Raw genomic sequence first — 18,729 nt, 5'->3', positions numbered from 1 at the left:
TTTTTATCAGGCTGCTATGTCTATGTTCAGTTATTGCACTTTAATGGCAATAAAAATAACCTATTCATTGGCTTTAAAGTGAAATTACTGAACCTACACATAGGAGCCTGATAAAAATGCTCATTTTTTAAAGAAAATTTCAAATGGCATTTAAAGGCTTTTGCATCTGAACTAACAACTAACTAACTAACTAACTAACTAACCCGTTGTTGGAGAAATGGAGATGCACAGTGTTGCCAACTTTGCGACTTTGTTGCTAGATTTACAAAAAAAATAAAAAGCGGCTATAGCAACAAATCTAGCGACTTCTTGGTCTCTGAGACGCGCGAGGTCTCTCTTTCCTGTTCCACACACACCTCTCTCTCTCTCTTATTATTCTATTTACACTGCCATTTAATAGTTTGGGATCAGCAAGATTTTATAAAGTATCTTTTATCAAAAATAATGAAAAAAAATTAATATTGTGAAATATTACAGTTTTCTATTGTATTATGCTTTAAAATATAATTAATTCCTCTGATCAAAACTGAATTTTCATCAGCCAGTCTTCAGTGTCACATGATCCTTCAGAAATCATTCTGATTAGCAATATGCTGATTAATTATCAATGTTGGAAACAGTTGTGCTGCTTAATAATTTTTTTTATTTTTTTAACCTGTGATACTTTTTTCCAGGATTCTTTGATGAATAAAAAGTTAAAAAAGAACAAAATATTCAAAATAGAAATCTTTTCTAAAATACGTCTTTACGATCACTTTAAAAAAAAAAATCAATTTACCGCATCCTTGCTTAATAAATATACTGTATATATAATATGTATATATATTGATCACAAACTTTAGTTGTTTTTTTCTCACAGACCTGTACATGCTGAAGTCATTGTCTTCTCTGGTGTTTCTCCTCGTCTTCTCTCAGATGCAGCTCCTGCTGACTCCAGTCAGATCCTTCTGTTGAAGCACTCACTATGATCATGTGACCACGTCTTCCTGAGAGCTTTTAGCTTCTCTTTTGATTTGCTGATGAAGTGCTCACATTTATAATACTTCCTTTGATGGTGACATATAACAGGATTGTCATTTTCTTTTGAATAGCTTTCTGCACCTGTTTACACAGAACATTGTGCAGATAATAATGCAGCTGCTTATACTGTACACTGTGTGACTACTAAAACATTTATAAACCATTGCATGTTACATGCTATAACCGTGTTTATTTAACTTTATAAACCATTCGTTTTTCTGCACTTAGAAATTGTTAATTGAGCTTGAAAAATTGCAAATGCCACTTGAGAGCGCTATTAACCTGCACTTCAGCAAATCTTGAAGGTCTTAGTGTTACTTGCACATTTACATAACAAACCTTGACACAGCTTTTACCACTGAACATTATAATAATAAAACACTTTCCACTTTACTACTGCAGAACTCAGAAGAAAGTGGATCCAGTTGTGAAGTTTCCCTCTGCTGGACTGAAAAGAGTTAGGAACATGCATTAACATTTTACAGTAAGATTGCATTTGTTAATGATATGGTGCATGTGCTTGTTCTTCTACAGACAAAATGGCCAAGATTGGGAGATTACTCAGTGTAGGTTTAAATACAGACACATTAACACATTTTCAGTGTTTAGCCTAAGTGCTTTTGGGTTATAAATGCTCTCTACATTTGTGTTCAGATGCCTGTAATCTCACACTGGATCCAAACACGGCTCATCCGAACCTCTTTCTGTCTGAGGGGAACCACTTTACAAAGTACAGTATGATGACAGAACATGATTGATTGTTATACTTTCAATATCATTTAGTAATTAGTTAATGGGATAGTTCACACACAAATTATCATTTACTCATGTCATTCAAGAACTGGTTGTCTTTCTTACTTCAATGGAGCATAAAAGAAGATATTTTTAGAAACTTCTCAGTGTGTTTTTGTCAATAATGGAAGTCAATGGCACTTAGCACTCTTTAGGACATCTTCTGTGTTCAGCAGAGGAAAGTACATCATAGAGTTTGAGAAGACATTGTCTTTCTATGATAATGAGAGTAAGAGAAGAACGCAGCGCATTGCAGCATTTGTTGCTGTTTCTGTACGTCCGATTATCTAAAGCTGGAAACACACGCTCATGTACTTCGTAGTGTAAAACTATTGAGTTAAATTTATTAAAATAGTTTAGAAATTCAAGTGAAAGTAAAATAGTCAAAACATCTGAAAAAGAATAAACAATCTGAATTGCTAACAGTATGATTATGTACACGTCACATCAGAATATTTTCATTCAGTTCTCAGAAGGTGTTGCTTTTAACATTGAAATCGTACAGTTTAATGTGTGTGATCTGAAATGTTTAGCATATCTGTAATACTATTACTGTAACCTCTCTGAACTGAATATATGTGTGTATTAAAAAGACTGAAATCATGGATATGTCTCAGTATCACAGTGTATTAAAAGTGCTGTAAGTGATTTCCAGTGCTGTAAGTCAATAATACCTGGAGAAATCTATCCGTTCTCAACGGAAGCTGAATGTGAAAACCCTCCAAGACCAGCAAACCCAAACACATACAGAGTCTTCTGATTGACTACTTAATCACACATGGACTCATTTTTGTGTCCTTTACAGTAGTGTTTTTACCTCATGAAACGTATTTCGGTAATATAAAGCACCTTTGTGTTTAGTTAAATCAAAAGTGAGAAAATGTAAGTCCAGTGTTTCTAATCAAAAATCTCTAATATATCTGAGGCTTGTAATAATAAAATGAATTTCACTTCCAGAGGCCATTGCTGATGTGCTTGAACTGAAAAAGGTACTTTTTGTACTATTGAACAATGTGAAAGAACTAGTGGTTTCAAGTACTAACTCAACAGTGTGGCAAGTATGAGCTTGATTGTAGTCCAGTTATCTAGCTGATTTGGTCAAATAAACCGCGTATCGATACCCAACACAATAAGACTCTCTGTTTCTTATAGCGATACTTTTCCCTGCATGATGGCGCTGTAGAGCTCCTCCGTCAGACTCTCGTAGCGCCCCAATCGGCTGTTGAGAAAGAAGAGCCGGTCGCTGGTTTGTCGTGGGTCGAATCCCTCCTTCTGTAAGCGAGTCTTTTGGATTTTAAATGTGCCTGTGGCAGAAAAACATGACAGATTTTACACTGTAAAAAATGAGAATCAGTAAATATTACAGTAAAAAACTGACATATGTAGATTCCAGAACATACGATTTGGTAGCAACATTTTAGATTTTATAGATAAAACATATATTCTATTAACTGATATAATGTTAATTTAGTAAAAGTTCTGTTTTGTACCTTTATAATAAACTGACAACACACAAAAAACACAGGTGGAACAGAGAAAGTCACATGATGAATCAAAGCTCATACAAAATACCATTACGGTTACAAAACAACATAAGATGTAGATAAAGCCCAAATATACATAATCAATAAAAAATATTTAAACATAATACCATCAAATGTGATTCTGGGTGTGTCAATACAATTTTCACTGGAAGTTATATTAACTTTTTTTTTCTACTTAGAAAATCTTTAGTTACTTAGAAAAACCTTAATTCAAAACTTATTAGAAAAACTTATATTTACAACTTAGTTACTTAGAAAAACTTCAATGTAAAACTTTAGTTGCTTAGAAAAATTTACATTTGAAAAGTTATTTAGTAGCTTTAAAATTTTAGTTACTTAAAACTTGTAAGAGTACTTTACTGTAAAATTACAAAGAAATGTCTCATTAGATCTATTACAGTTTTATATAAATATTAACCAATTAACACTTTCTGACCGACCTTTATCGTTAAATTTAGGACAATTGTTTACAGTGTATGTTTGAGGTAAACAAGGGAAAATACAGAGGGAAACTGATCATGAATCTGTTTCTGTCACCTGTTTTGTCGACCTCAGGAGAAAGTCGTAAGAAGACGGGGCGAGCGTATGAAGGAAGAGCGTTCTGCACATCTCGTAGAAACGTCTCACAGTTGAAGTCATTCGTCACGTCCGCTATGGCAGCCATTCCTGCCTTCCCCTCCACACCTGATGAAAAACACAGAGAACAGCTGCAGCGGCAACCCAAAGCTTTACGAACACACACTTTAATAGAAATGACTGTGCTCCCTGGACGTCAAACACATGCACTGACATCGCTGTATCATTATCTCTGATCTGGAATTTTAAGTGATGATTGACCATTATTGAAGAAAAAAGTCAAGATCCCAACTAATGCAAACACTGACCACTATAATGGTGACTTACAAATTGTGATTTTCTTCTTTGGTAATTCTGCTTGTTAATATGAAGTGTCTTCAATAATTAACTTCATTAACTTCAACACTGCTTCAGTGTTTATATGAGAGATATGAAGTTGTAATTACGAGAAATAGTTGTAATATGTAGTCTTATTAAGGTTATAAAGTCGTAATTATTACAAAAAAGCAATTGTGATGTTTACAGTCATGTTTCAAGATATAAAATCACAACTGAGAGATAAGTTGCAACTACACAAAATAGTTGTAATTGTGAGATCTGAAGACGCATTGTAAGATATACAGTCACAGATTAGAGATATAAAGCTGCAACTATGAAACATTACGGTGGCCGAGAGAGCTCAACATGCTGCAAACAGAAAAAACACCCTCAAATTAAGAAAACAATTCATCGATTTGACAACACACGCGCTGCAGATGCTCACGACACAACCAAATAAAGAAACGCACTGCAAATAATGCACTGTGAGCATTTGCAGCACCTGCTGTCAAACTGATGAAGATGTTTTCTTAATTTGCTTTTTCTATTTGCATGTGTTTTCTGAAGTTGCAGAGCATTGAGCTCTCTCGGCCACCGTAAAAAAATTGTTACAATTGTAACATATAATATCTGTGAGTTAAAAGTTCCAATGATGAGATTTCACATTTTATGAAATTATGTCACAACTGGGAGATATAAAGTTGCAATTACAGGAGTGTCAATTTCAAGACATAAAACTACAATTTTATTTTTATTTTCTATACTCTAATGTGGAAATGGGCTTTGGTGGAGAAGAGATGACTGTGTGCTTTAATTGAACAATTTTGAGATTATTTTTTGTTAAATTAAACCATCTATCATTTATTATTTCACACATCTGCAGACTCACCTGGCACTGAGACACCGTAGACGGCCACGTCCGTCTGATTCAACAGAGCGCTCAGGATTCCCTCCACCTCTGTAGTGGAGACGTTCTCACCCCGCCAGCGGTACGTGTCTCCACCCCTGTCCCGGAAATACACGTAACCGAACTCATCCATCACCATCAAATCACCTGAGAGAGAGGAACACCGAGTGAGAACCATCCATCTAACACACATGTGGATCAGTTCACATCTGGAGAAATCTGACTTTACCTGACACATACGCCGAGTCTCCCTTTTTAAAGACATTGTGAGCGATCTTTTTATTGGTAGCCTCTTGATTCGCGTAGCCATCAAAACGACGTAACGGATCCTGAGGATTGATTCGGCCAACGATAATCCCTGGTTCTCCTGAAGTGCACAGAAAATACACAAATCTCTCATAGGTGCATATTTACACCAGGGTTATTATAGTGCATAAAAACATAAACTCGTTTTATTTCGGCTGGTTTCTAAGGCAAACTGAAGTAAAACTAAACTAACTAAACTGAAGTAAAAATAAAACATATAAAAAACTAAATTACAACAACACACAATACAACCACTTAAACTGTAATTAAAATGAAAATGTACGAGTGCAAGCTATTAAAAAATAATAATAAAAATATCTTAAAAACTACGTAGACATTAAATAAAATTAATTGAAATGTGAAATCTACACAGACACTCAGTCTGTTTTGAGTTTCCAGGCAAACACATATTCACATAAACACGAAAGGTTAATATATTAAAGGACAGATATATCATTCAACTCTCACACACTTAGATTTCATTAAATAAGGAATAATGTTATATCAGCATGACGTGATTGAAAAATATTTAAAAGTCTATTACCGTGTTTAAAAGTGCACAGAAAATACACAAATGTCTCATAGAGGAATATTTACACCAGGGTTATTATAGTTAATTCTATAAAAATATAAACTTTTTTATTTCAGCTGGTTTCTGAGGCACCATTTAACATTTACCCCCAGTTTCACAGACAAGGCTTAAGTCTAGTCATAAACTAAAGTGTAAGTCTGAGCTGTTTCAACTGAAAGAAACTTGCACTGACTGATCTTAAAATATACCAGTGCCTTTGTTTTGTCTCAAGATGCACATCAGTAATGCTTTTTTTTTAAGCATGTTTATAAAAATGGCTTAAATGTCCTAATTGAACTATGCCTAAGCCTGGCTTAGTCTAAGCCCTGCCTTGCCTTAAAGTACTAAAATAACAAACTAAAACTGAAGTAAAAATAAAACAGAAAAAAATCTAATAAAACGTACAAAAACACAATATGCAATACCTTAAACTGAAATTAAAATGAAAATGTAAAAATGCAAACTATTAAAAAATGTAAAATAAATAAAAAAATAATAATGAATTTATATTAAAAACTATATAGATATTAAATAAAAGTAAATAAAGTGGCATTTGCCTCTGATGTGAAATGTGTGTTTATTCAAACTCCAAGAGCAAACAAGGACACGCAGAGCACTGAGCGTTTACATAACCGTTACGTTACTAGCCAGACAATGATTTTTAACCCACACTGTAAAAAAAAAAAAAAAAAAAAAAGTTGAGCCAACTTAACATTTTAAGGCAACCAGCTTCAGCAGATTTTTTTGAGTTCTCTCAACCTATTTTTGTAGGAGATTCCCAACTTTTTGTTGTATAAACTTAACACAACAAGTTGAAAAAACTCAAAAATCTGCTGAAGCTGGTTGCCTTAAAATGTTAAGTTGCCTCAACTTTTTTTTGTTTACAGTGCAGTTACGAATTATAAAGGGGGACCTTTTGAAACACTTTTGAAATTCACTTGTTTGCTCTGTCATGGTATGTGTTCAGAAAACTACACAGACAGTTTGTTTTGAGTTTCCAGGCAAACACATATTCACAACACCAAAGGTTAGTATGTATCATTCAACTCTCACACACTTAGCTTTCATTAAGTAAAGGATCATGTAAAATCAGCATGACGTGATTGCAAAATATACATAGTGTTTAAAAGTTTGGGTCAGGTAGATTTTTTTTAAAGAACGAATTAATACTTTTATTAATCAAAAATGGATTATGTTGACCAAAAGTGACAGTAAAGTTCTATTTCAAATGACTTTCTTTTGAGCTTCAAGAATCCTGAAAAATCAAATGCATCACAGTTTCCATAAAAACACGATGCATCAAAAATGTTTTCAACATTGATAATAATCAGAAATGTTTCTTGACCAGCAAATCAGCATATTAGAATTCATAATAGACTAAATCAGCATATTAGAATTCATAATAGACTAAATCAGCATATTAGAATTCATAATAGACTTCTGAAGGATCATGTGACACTGAAGACTGGAGTAATGATGCTGAAAGCTTTGATCACAGAAATAAATTACAGTTTAACAGATATTCACATAGACAACAGTTGATTAAAAATATAACAATATTTCACTGTTTTTACTGTTTTGATCAAATAAATGCAGCTTTGGTCAGCAGACAACAGATATCCCTAAATCACACAATCTAATGTTAATATTTTTCACAATTTATTATTTAATATTTTGCTTCCTTCTTTAGATATTAAATCACACATCTGCTGAATGTTTTCATATGTGTGTGTGTGTGTTTTTCTCACCAGGTTTGCACGGGACACACAGTCCTCGACTGTCCCGTATTAACTCCATGGTGTCCTCGTCTGCGCTCAGCAGTCTGATGGGATAAACGCTGGGCAGAATCACACTGTTGAAGCCACACGACCCCACCTGGCCAGAGGAGCACATTACACATCCATAAATCACACCCAATACCTATTCAGATCTAATGAGTTCAATAAACGTTCACACACACCTTGTTGTCCATGTTGGCGAGGCTGCAGTTGCACTCAGTGGCTCCGTAAAACTCACCGATGCGTTTGATGTTGAAGCGTTTCATAAACTCTTCCCAGACGTTGGGCCGCAGACCGTTGCCCATGGCAACACGCACCTGGTGACGAGACTCGGACAGACGGACCGGCTGAGATAACAGATATCGACAGATTTCACCGATGTACTGGACCACCTGCAAACATACACAAACCTAACTTAAACACTTGAAATCAACAATCAAACTGAATACTAACCCTTCGATACGGTGCAGAAATATCAGCGGTATAAATATCATGCGGTAACGTATCAGAAATATCAAGCAGAAATTATGCTGGTTTTGGTCATACTTTACCCTAGACATAAGATGAACAGTTATATTTATGAATTTAACAGATACTTTTATTCAAAGCAACTTCAAAAAGATTAGTAACAAAGGAACAATTCATGCATAAAGTGTATATCATACAAGAATTAAACAAATGTTAAAAACACATAAAATGTAATAGTAAAATTTAGTCTATTTATTAAGCCAGTTATTTTCTTTGTGGTACAGTATTTAACAGTGACAGATTAATTTGCACCAAAATACTATCAAATTTAGAATTATGGACTTTGTGTGCATCTCATATCATACAGTAATGATTCTGGTTTTTATGGTTTTATAACTGATTTTACTCATATTTTATATTAGACATCTAATGCAAAAGTGACTATCCTACAAAAGAAAAAAAAAACTTGCGTCCCACTTTATATTAGGTGGCCTTAACTACTATGTATTTACAATGAAATTAATCATTTGATACAATGCATTAATTGTGTACATACATGTTTTACATTGTACGTATATATTTAAAAATACCGATATGTAATTACATCTGTAATTAATTTCTGTAATTACATTTATAATTACACTGTTGACCCACCCTTAAACCTACCCATACCACCAAACCTGTCCCTAACCTTACCCATATCCCACCTCAATAGCAGCAAATGTGTTTTGAAATTTGACAAGTATGTAAGTACATAGGCCACCTAATATAAAGTGTGAACAAAACTTGAACTCAAACCAAAATGTTTCAATAGTATGCAGTATTATATTTGTTCAGCCAATTCTTCACTGAACAATACATGTTTTGTTGGTGACAAACTCTGGTTTTCTTCAAGGTACAGTATATAACTATTTACCTTTTAATCTGAACACTGACAAATGAATTTGCACCAAAATACTGCTAAATTTGTTTGGAAAAGATATGCAGAGTTTTTCTCCTTCCTTTTAATATACTGGAAAAGTCTGATAATGTTTTTATCCTAAATGCATAATAATATGATTAGTTGTGCTTTAATATGTTTTCTGTGCTGTCTGTGCTGCCATCTAGTGTGTGAATATAAAAGATGACTAATGCCTGTGGTCAGAGGTCCTCACCGTGCAGTTGTATTCGATGCAGTCGTCCCAGAAACGGCTTGCGGAGAACTTCCTGCGGATCACCACCGTCAGACCATGCAGCAGACACTGACCCACACCCACAATGTTACCTGAGAAACACAGAGAGAAGAGACATTGACTGCTTAGACCTGTCTGCTGAACTTGTGCCACCATGCACATTTCATTTACAAATTATACTTAATGTGTTCCTTCAAGAACCTGCAAAGCAGCAGACTTTAATAGCCTATAATATAATAATTACAACTACAATACATATCTTTAAAAGTTTTATCTCCACATCAGCAGCACTTTAATACACCAAATTTAACAGATTTATTCCTTTCTATATACTGAAGATTTTTACTGAGGGATTTGTCTATATGTCATTCACACTGTTTTATACAATATTTTATTCCTAAAATCATGGTGAAAATGCGTGTATTTGAAGATGGCGAGTTTTTTCTCCACATCAGCAGCACTTTCTTACACCAAACTTGGCCGTTTTATTCCTATCTATATTCTGAAAGATTTTACTGAGCAGTTTGTTCATATATCATTCATAATAATTTATATAACATTTTACCCCTAAAACATGGTAAAAAGTAGATAGTATATTTGAAGGAGGTGATAGGTGGTGAATTTTTCCTTCAGTTCAGTAACACTTACATATCCTAAACTTACCCTACAATACAGTTTTATTTTTATATATATTCTGAAGGGTTTTACAGAGCAGTTTATTCGTATATCATTCACACTGATTTATACAATATTTTACCCCTGTAAATGTTGCAGTCCTACTCTCCCCGTTCCGAGTGATACATTTTTTATGTTTTTTAATTAAACAGAAACACTGTGGAACACATTACATTGTAACATTGTACATAACGTTAACATTGTGTGTTTATAGTATGTGTTGCCCTTCTGTGCCTCGGCTGCATGAATGTGCCGCTGTGAATATATAAGGCCTACTTAAATTTATAGCATTTACTCAAACTGATGAACTGAAATGAACCCTTATCTTACACAATATTTATGCAAAACTCACAAGAACAAAATGTTTACCTATTGACAAGGCTGTTGGTAGATTATGGAGTTGGCACTAGGTGAACTATTATCAGATGATACTGGTGAATTTGAAACTATCAAATATGGGCCGATTTATTAACCTGGTCCATATCACTAGAATGAAGGTTTATTTGAGGTATTCTTAGTAATCTGCAGTTGTAATCTATAAACTGAACAGAACGAGTGAAGGACATAAAGTGGGTATAACGTGATGTTTGTGTACTGCAAACATACCTGCGGAGTGATAGAGCGGCAGGCAGCAGTAAACAACATCATCTGGCCGCAGACCGAAGGAGTAATATCCAAACGCAGCAATGCGATAGTACCTGTTTACACAGCACACACAAACACAGAGTGACACAGTTGCACACATGACGTCTGCTCTGTATTTTAAGAACAGCGTTGCACAAACCTGCTGTGAACTATGATAGCAGCTTTAGGTAAACCAGTTGTTCCTGAGGTGTAGATGTAAAATAACCTGTCTGAGATGAGAAACACACGTCAAACATCAAACAACATCAAAATGAACACATACTGTATCATACAATGCTGTAGCTTTATAGATAATTACAGTCATGGCCAAAAGTATTGGCACCCTTGGTAAATATGATCAAAGAAGGCTGTGAAAATTAATCTGCATTGTTAATCCTTTTGATCTTTTATTTAAAAAAAAATCACAAAAAAATCTAACCTAAGGTTTTCTGACCCCGAGACTCAACTCTTTTCTGCAATTCTCCAGCTGTGGTCCTTGGAGAGTCTTTGGCCACTCAAACTCTCCTCACCGTGCATTAGGACGATATAGACACACGTCCTCTTCCAGGCAGTTTCCTAACATTTTATGTTGATTGGAAATTCTTAATTATTGCCCTGATGGTGGAAATGGGAATTTTCACTGCTCTAGCTTTTTCCTAAAGCCACTTCACTAATTTGTGAAGCTCAATAATATTTTGCTGCACATCAGAAATATATTCTTTGTTTTTTCTCATTGTGATGGATGATTAAGGGAATTTGAACTTTGTTTTCCCTCCTATTTATATTTCTGTGAAACAGGAAGCCATGGCTGGATAATTTCATGTTCATAATCACCCTGGAGTGCTCAAAATTGTGAATGTGAATATACTTCAGAGATATTTTACTCATAAGAATTTCTAGGGGTGCCAATAATTGTGTCCAACTTATATTTGATATTTCATAATGAGATTTCCCCCCGTTTTAAATTCTTATTATCAAATAAAAGGTTAGATTTTTGTGATGTTTTTTTAAATAAAAGATCAAAAGGATTAACAATGCAGATTAATTTTGACAGGCTTATTTGATCATATTTACCAAGGGTGCCGATATTTTTGGCCATGACTGTATAATGACTTCAGATTAATTAAACCCAAGCATTACCACTAAAAGAAGAAATACCCATACAATTAGGAATTTAGATTTATTTTAACTCTAAAATGAATACAGTTGTCAGTTTTCCTAATATATTAAGTGGTCATTTCAGCTCACTTTCCAACAATTACTCATTTAACGTGCATGTTGATGTTAAAAACTTTTCCTCTCTGAAAGAGAACTTTTGTAGTGATTGCATTCCAACAGCAATTTTGAATAAACACTGTAGTCATTTGAAGTGGATCAAAAAAGTTAATCAAAGTTGTCCTAAGACAAGAACGCATTTTGGTTTTATGTTTTAGGACAACTTTGATGAAAGGTTTTGATCCACTTCAAATGTTGACTAGTGTATTTTATAGCTGAGCAAAACTAGAAAACAATCTATATTCACTATGACCATGACTATTTAGCATTTGCTCATTTCCAGGCCTGTAAATTAGATTTTGTCTAAATTAGACAAACCTTTTGGAGCAGTGTGATTCTTTACTTTGTGACATTATTTTCATGAAAAATGAGAATAACATTATAGTTAACCTGAAGTAAACTCACACTCCACACACATCAAAATCATCACTGACTACACGGGTTGTGTAATGAAGGACGTGAATCAAACTGTGCCCCACATATGCATTACAGGGGAGAGGTCAGGAATACATTGTGTGACTCATGTTTCCAGCTGAAGACACTGCTGGGCGTCCCAGAGAGAGGTTGTGTCAGATCTGATTCGCGTCTGGAGACGACTAAACCCAAATGAACTAAACACAAACGTACAGGATCAGGCCAGCTGACTGGGTCAGAGGTGAATTAACCAATGACCGTTCAGCCTCTGACACATTTACGAGCCCTCCGTCCATCAGTCCGTCTGTCTCAGACACTGGTGTCTTTCTCCTCGATCTCCTGATCCTGGTTTATGTATGTCTCCTCAGGGAGCGGATCTGTTTTCTGCTCTCTTTCTCCCTTCATCGTGTTTTTCCCACACAATCTGCTTTTGTAGCTAAGACTTTCTTTCTTGGCTGGCTGGTAGACTTGGCTGGTATGTAACCTTTTCCCCACATTAACACTCACTCGCTCTCTCACTGAAAACACACATAATACCACTGCCCCCCTCTCTCTCTCTCTCTCTTTGTAAAGGGGTGAATCTCACACAGCCTGCCAAAAACACGTCCGGCTCACATTCACCCCAAACTCACAAGCAAGAAACAAGAATTAGACCGAGCATTAAGAAAATGTAGCCTGTTTTTAAGACTATTAAGATTTTAAACATTACTTTTAGTCAACTAAGCACATTTCCCCCAAAAGAAAACAATTTGCTTTATATATTGTAATTTTATTTAATGATATGTTACTTTAAATGTATATATTATATATGTTACAACGTAAAAGTGTTTTTTTTTCATCATGGTAATATTTGTGATTATTCATTTATGCCAATTTAAATAATGTAAACATAATATATAATATAAGAAATATAACAATACCATTTAATATTTGCAACATTGTGACATTAAATTAAAATTAAGAAATCATTTAGATATAAGATTATAAATTAATAAAAGTATTAATTTATCATGGTAATATTCACTTTAAATAATATAACGATATAATGAAAATATAATAAAAAGTTAAATAAACTCATTCACACACTCAGAAATATGCAGCACCTCATCCATAAACACAAACACAGACCGTTGAAGCCCTTGTTGTGTGTGACGGCGGGCGGCGAGTCAGGAGACGAAGCCAGCAGATCATCCAGATTCTGAGCCGACAGCGAATCCAAAGTCTCGGCCGCAGTCGAGCCGGTACAGAAGAGAGAAAGAGCGCTGAAAGACTCCTTCACCTCCAACACCGCTACAGACACACAGACAGATCAGTGATCAGATTATCAGAGCTTTCAATTAAAAAGATATTAGATCAATTTATTCATTTATTATTACATTTATTATTATATAGTCATTGCATATATTTATTTTATTTATGTATGTGTGTGTGTGTGTGTGTGTGTGTGTGTGTATATATAATATATATATATAGTGGTGTGAAAAAGTGTTAGCCCCCTTCCTGATTTTTTATTTTATTGCAAGTTTGTCAAACTTTAATGTTTCAGATCATCAAACAAATTTAAATATTAATCAAAGATAACACAACATGCAGTTTTTAAATGAAGGGTTTTTTTTATGAAGGGAAAACAAAATCCAAACCCACATGGCCCTGTGTGAAAAAGTGCTTCACTGTAAATACATGGGGCAGGGTTAGGTTTAAGGGTAGGTTCAGGGTAAGTACCTAGTTTTTACCTAGTTACTGTAATTACTAAAATAACAACATAGTATGTACACGAGTAACAGGACTGTAAAATAAAGTGCTACCAAACTGTTTTTGAATGTTTATTAAACAACGTTTGAACAAATATTTGGGTAAATGTGTCACATTTTCTCAAATTAAATTGTTATTTAGCTATATGCCATTAGCTATTGGCCACAAATATCTCAATGGCTTTTGAAAATATATCATGTCACAACAAAATATATATCATGTCTCACCCTCCAGAAGCTCCGCCCCGAACACCATTCCTCGCGCTCCGGACACGCCCACGCAGTGCATCAGCGAATCACGTCGCAGGTTGAAATTGATGAGCGCCGGCTCCACGCCCACTTTAGCCAGTCCGAGCCACAGCGCCACCATGAGCGGCCGGCTCTCCATGAAGACAGCCACCACGTCTCCAGACCTCCAGCCCTGCGCCACGGCCCACTGCGCCACAGCGTTCGAGCGCCGGTCCAACTCAGAGAAGCTCCACACCTCGCCCGTCGACTCCTCCACCAGAGCCGCTTTCTCCGGGTGGAGCGCCACCCGCTGGGCGAATATGGACGGGACGGTGCTGTGCGTGCGAACATAATGACTCATGGACGATTTGACACGCAGCAGTGCCTGCAGACCACTGGAGGAGAGAGAGAACGAAAGAGATAAATATGTGTAGATTATATAAGTGGCTCTGTTTTTAATAGATTTAATAGTCGATTTGTCCATGTCAGTTTTCTCTACACCATACTTCACACTCGACTAAATAAACTGAGAGAAAGTGGGTTATACTCACACAAGGTCTCTCTTGATGGTGCAAGCGGCCACATAGAGAAACCTCCATCCTCCAGAACATAAATAAACTCCTAAGAGAGCCAGCAAACTCCAGAACCACGAGAGGCCCAGGACACTCAATAACCCAGCTGTGATGACCGCTACTGGGGCACGAAACCCGTCTCCAGCACCCATCCTGGAGGAGAGAAGACAAGAGACAACAAGCAATTATTATGCATTAATTATGTGCATTTGAGTGACTGCTAGTACTTCTAAAATTTAATTCTCACAGTACAGGGCTTAAAATGGACCAGTGAAGGACAAACAAGAGAATTAAAAGGTGAAAAAGGAATGGCAACCAGTTAGAAAGCCTGACGTACACACTTTTCATCCATCTACATTTTAACATATAGTTTTGATACTGATTATTAAAAGAAAAGAAAATACTTGAAATATAATTATGCATTATTCTTCAGCAGAATTTTACCTATACTCAAAATCTTGGTAATGACAATAACACTGCCCATTTAGCTAAAATATGAACTATTTATGAATTACAATTCTCAAATATTGATTGGTTTTGTTAATGACATCTAATAAATCTACTCTTAGAACAGAACTTAAAAATCTTTAAATGAATGACATTTCAGATCTTGAAACTCACTGTCATTGCATTTCATCTAATAAGAAACAACTGGGGAAAAAGATCAGTTATTCTCTAAATGCGATGTATTGACAGCAGTATTTTACATATAGCGATTCTTTATTACAAATATAAAAACTGTACATATAAACAGATTAGTTACTCTAAAGATGTTTAAACTAAAATTCCACATTTTTCGCACATTCTGTGCATTTATTATAGAGAATAAGTTAAAAAGTCAGGGTAGGAGCTCACAAAAACACACATTAACGCTTACACAAATGCATTTAAAAGAATAGATCTATTTGAATCTATTATTTAATGTTAAATTAATGAAAAAACCGTTGTTTATCATCTTTTCCCAAAACATTTGGAGAATCAAAGAACTGAAGACTCAACCAGATATACTTAAACTACTTTAAATTAGCGTTACATGTGTGCATACAGTAATTATAACCAGAAGAGTAGGTCGATAATAGATATTTGCTCCTGAAACGCACTTGCCTGCGCTCCTCCCGATCAGCCCGTTCAGTTTTGACCTCTAGTTCAATCCTCTGACCGAATGATCCCAGAGAAACACTGAAAGCTGCACTTGATGCCTTCACAGGTCTGACGAGAACTTACTGAGAAATGTGTGTAAGTGACAGACGTCTAGAGAAAGATGACACATAGCGATTTACTGACACTCGTGAACTCTCACTTGGCTTGGAATGAGCGAACCTCGGTCTGGAAGCCCCGCCTCCACACTCAGCGCTCCGCTCTGATTGGAGGACACACTGACGCTCTCCGCTCTGATTGGAGGACGCAGCTGTCAGTCACGCGTCTGCAGGTTCTCCGGGTTCTACGTGTCTGGACTGGCTTGTTTTGGGGTCCTGTCTGAACTCGAGCCTCTGAAAAATGAGGGGCTGTGACGATGACTCAATCAACAAGACATGTCTCAATGCTTTTATTTCGCAAGACGCGTTATTGCCCTTATCATCTGCGACACTTGAATTGATCATATTTTGTTTCCCCCGTTTTATTTTTCAACAAAATGATCTTTTCACACCCTCTTTCAATTCAATTCAGCATTGCTATTAAGCAAAATGTGGTAGATTTGTATGTTGTTCCAGGGTTAGCATCATCTGAGGTCTTCTGAGGGGTTGGCATCATCTCTTCTCAGGTGTTGGGTCATCTCAGACCTTCATAAGGGATGGATCCAGACTGAAGCTTGTGTAATTCCTTGTTGCCTCGGCAAGTCCCGTGGCAGAAACAGAGAAGCAAATAGAGAAATTAATGTAGCTGCTGTTAATGAGGTGTTCAACAAGCCAACCAAAAGAATGAAAATGTGCATTTGATCAGCCATGTCAAGGTTATGAGATTACATTAGGTGAATGCTTGCTTAAAGAGGTGACTACACAGCACACAGAAATCTAGATTTAAACAGAGAGAGTGTGTCTGAACCCCGAACATTATCAGGAAGCTATATTATTGGAGGAAATTATTGGTCATCCAATCTTTTACATTTTTAACACACTCTGTTATCTTAGATAATTTAGAAGTTTCATCTGGTCATGTTGAGATATATAGTTGAGTATCATGAGCATAACAATGGAAACTAATCCCATATTTTCTAATAATTTCTAATAATTACCAAGGTGCAACATGTATATTGAAAATAGCAGAGGACAGATCCTTGTGGTACTCCATACTTCACTACCAATAATTGAGATGATTCCCCGTTTAAATAGACAAAGGTACTAACGATCGGACAGGTAGGATCTAAGACACCTTAAAGCCTGCCCTTGAATACCCATATAGTTTTGCATTTCATCTATGAGTGTGTCATGATCTATAGTGTCGAACACAGCACTAAGATCAAGTAAAACTAGCAATGAGATGCAGCCTTAGTCTGACGCAAGAAGCAAGTCATTTGTAATTTTAACAAGTTTAGTTTCTGTGCTATGATTGGGCCTGAACAAGATTTTAAATGTACAAATTGTCACTGGCATCTTCTGCACAACAAATAAATGCTAGAGTGAAAGTGAAAGTAAAACAAGCTGCATCTGAAATGTGTTAGACGTCTCAGTTCTGAAATTAGTCTATTAAACTATTTTCAAAAGATTCAGAAAAATGTCTCCTATATTTTAGTCAACATCGAGACAAAAGCAGTAACACTGATCCATTGCTGATGTGCTACAATAGATCCAGGGGAAGGAAAAGAAAATAGATGTCAGCTTCTATGCCAATTGTTATTTATTTATTGCAATTATGATATGAATGACTTCTGTATTCAACACTTAACACATAATATATGGCTATAAATGACCTTCACTGCCTATGAACTAAACCAAAAGACCTGCACACAATTACTAATAAAACAACAAGAGAATAAATCATCACACAGACAAGGATGCCAATGTTTTTATGGGTCATGAATATTAATGATCCATCAGTATATCGATCTTTTTCCCTCATTCTCTGATCACCCCGTAGAGTTTGCGTTTGTCGTCCAAAAACAGAAAAGAAAAGATTATCGTTATCGTGCACACACACATTTACCTGATTGGACCACTGCTAAAATATGAGGTCGTTTCTTCTGTGTGCGTTTCTCTTCTTCGACCTGAAGAGGGAGACACAGCACAGAATAATCAAGGACACTTAAATGAGCAGGAAACTAATGCCAGCAGATGAAAGTGAAACCATCTACTCGTCCAGAAAAGCCCATTTGAGCTCCAGATGTGATTTCTGTAATCTTTTAAATTCCCAAATCGCCTATATATAGCCTACACTAACTTCCTCTGTCCAGTTGTCTCTAATGTTTATATGATTTATTCCAGAAGCTTGCATTCGGTTGTGTGTGTGTGTGTGTGTGTGTGTGACAAAGGTATTACAATATGAAGGTGGTTTATGAGGACACTGCCTATGTCCCCGTAATTCAAAAGGCTTAAAAAACATACTAAATGGTGTTTTTTTGAAAATCTAAAAATGCACAAAGTCTCCTGTGAGGGCTAAGTTTAGGTGTAGGGTTGGTGTAGGGCAATAGCACACACAGTTTGTTCAGTATAAAAACCATTACGCCTATGGAGAGTCCCCATAAACCACAAAAACCAACGTGTGTGTGTGTGTGTGTGTGTGTTTTCTCTTATCGGCTCCTGC

At 35.7% G+C, this 18,729-nt stretch overlaps 1 protein-coding gene across 2 annotated transcripts; it reads right to left on the bottom strand.

Annotated features, from left to right (window-relative positions):
* Positions 1-2,136: 2,136 nt before the first annotated feature.
* slc27a1b (solute carrier family 27 member 1b) lies at positions 2,137-16,318 on the bottom strand. 2 transcript variants are annotated; one of them, XM_079423134.1, is made up of 13 exons: positions 16,096-16,318; positions 14,971-15,144; positions 14,420-14,814; positions 13,569-13,730; positions 10,912-10,981; positions 10,734-10,825; positions 9,435-9,544; positions 7,995-8,204; positions 7,783-7,909; positions 5,387-5,524; positions 5,140-5,304; positions 3,894-4,040; positions 2,137-3,116 (listed from the first exon to the last, which is right to left on the bottom strand). In XM_079423134.1, exons 2-13 carry the CDS (start codon positions 15,141-15,143, stop codon positions 2,959-2,961), a joined length of 1,947 nt encoding a protein of 648 aa, XP_079279260.1. In that variant the 5' UTR covers position 15,144; positions 16,096-16,318; the 3' UTR covers positions 2,137-2,958. The 2 variants fall into 2 exon arrangements, with proteins under 2 accessions (XP_079279260.1, XP_079279259.1); XM_079423133.1 differs by having other exon boundaries at positions 16,092-16,303.
* Between the last annotated feature and the right edge of the window lie 2,411 nt (positions 16,319-18,729).

This window comes from Barbus barbus (genome assembly GCF_936440315.1).
Source record: "Barbus barbus genome assembly, chromosome: 8".
In the NCBI taxonomy this organism is placed as follows: Eukaryota; Metazoa; Chordata; class Actinopteri; order Cypriniformes; family Cyprinidae; genus Barbus; species Barbus barbus.
Note: the sequence above shows the minus strand (reverse complement) of the source record. Positions and strands in the feature narration are given on the sequence as shown.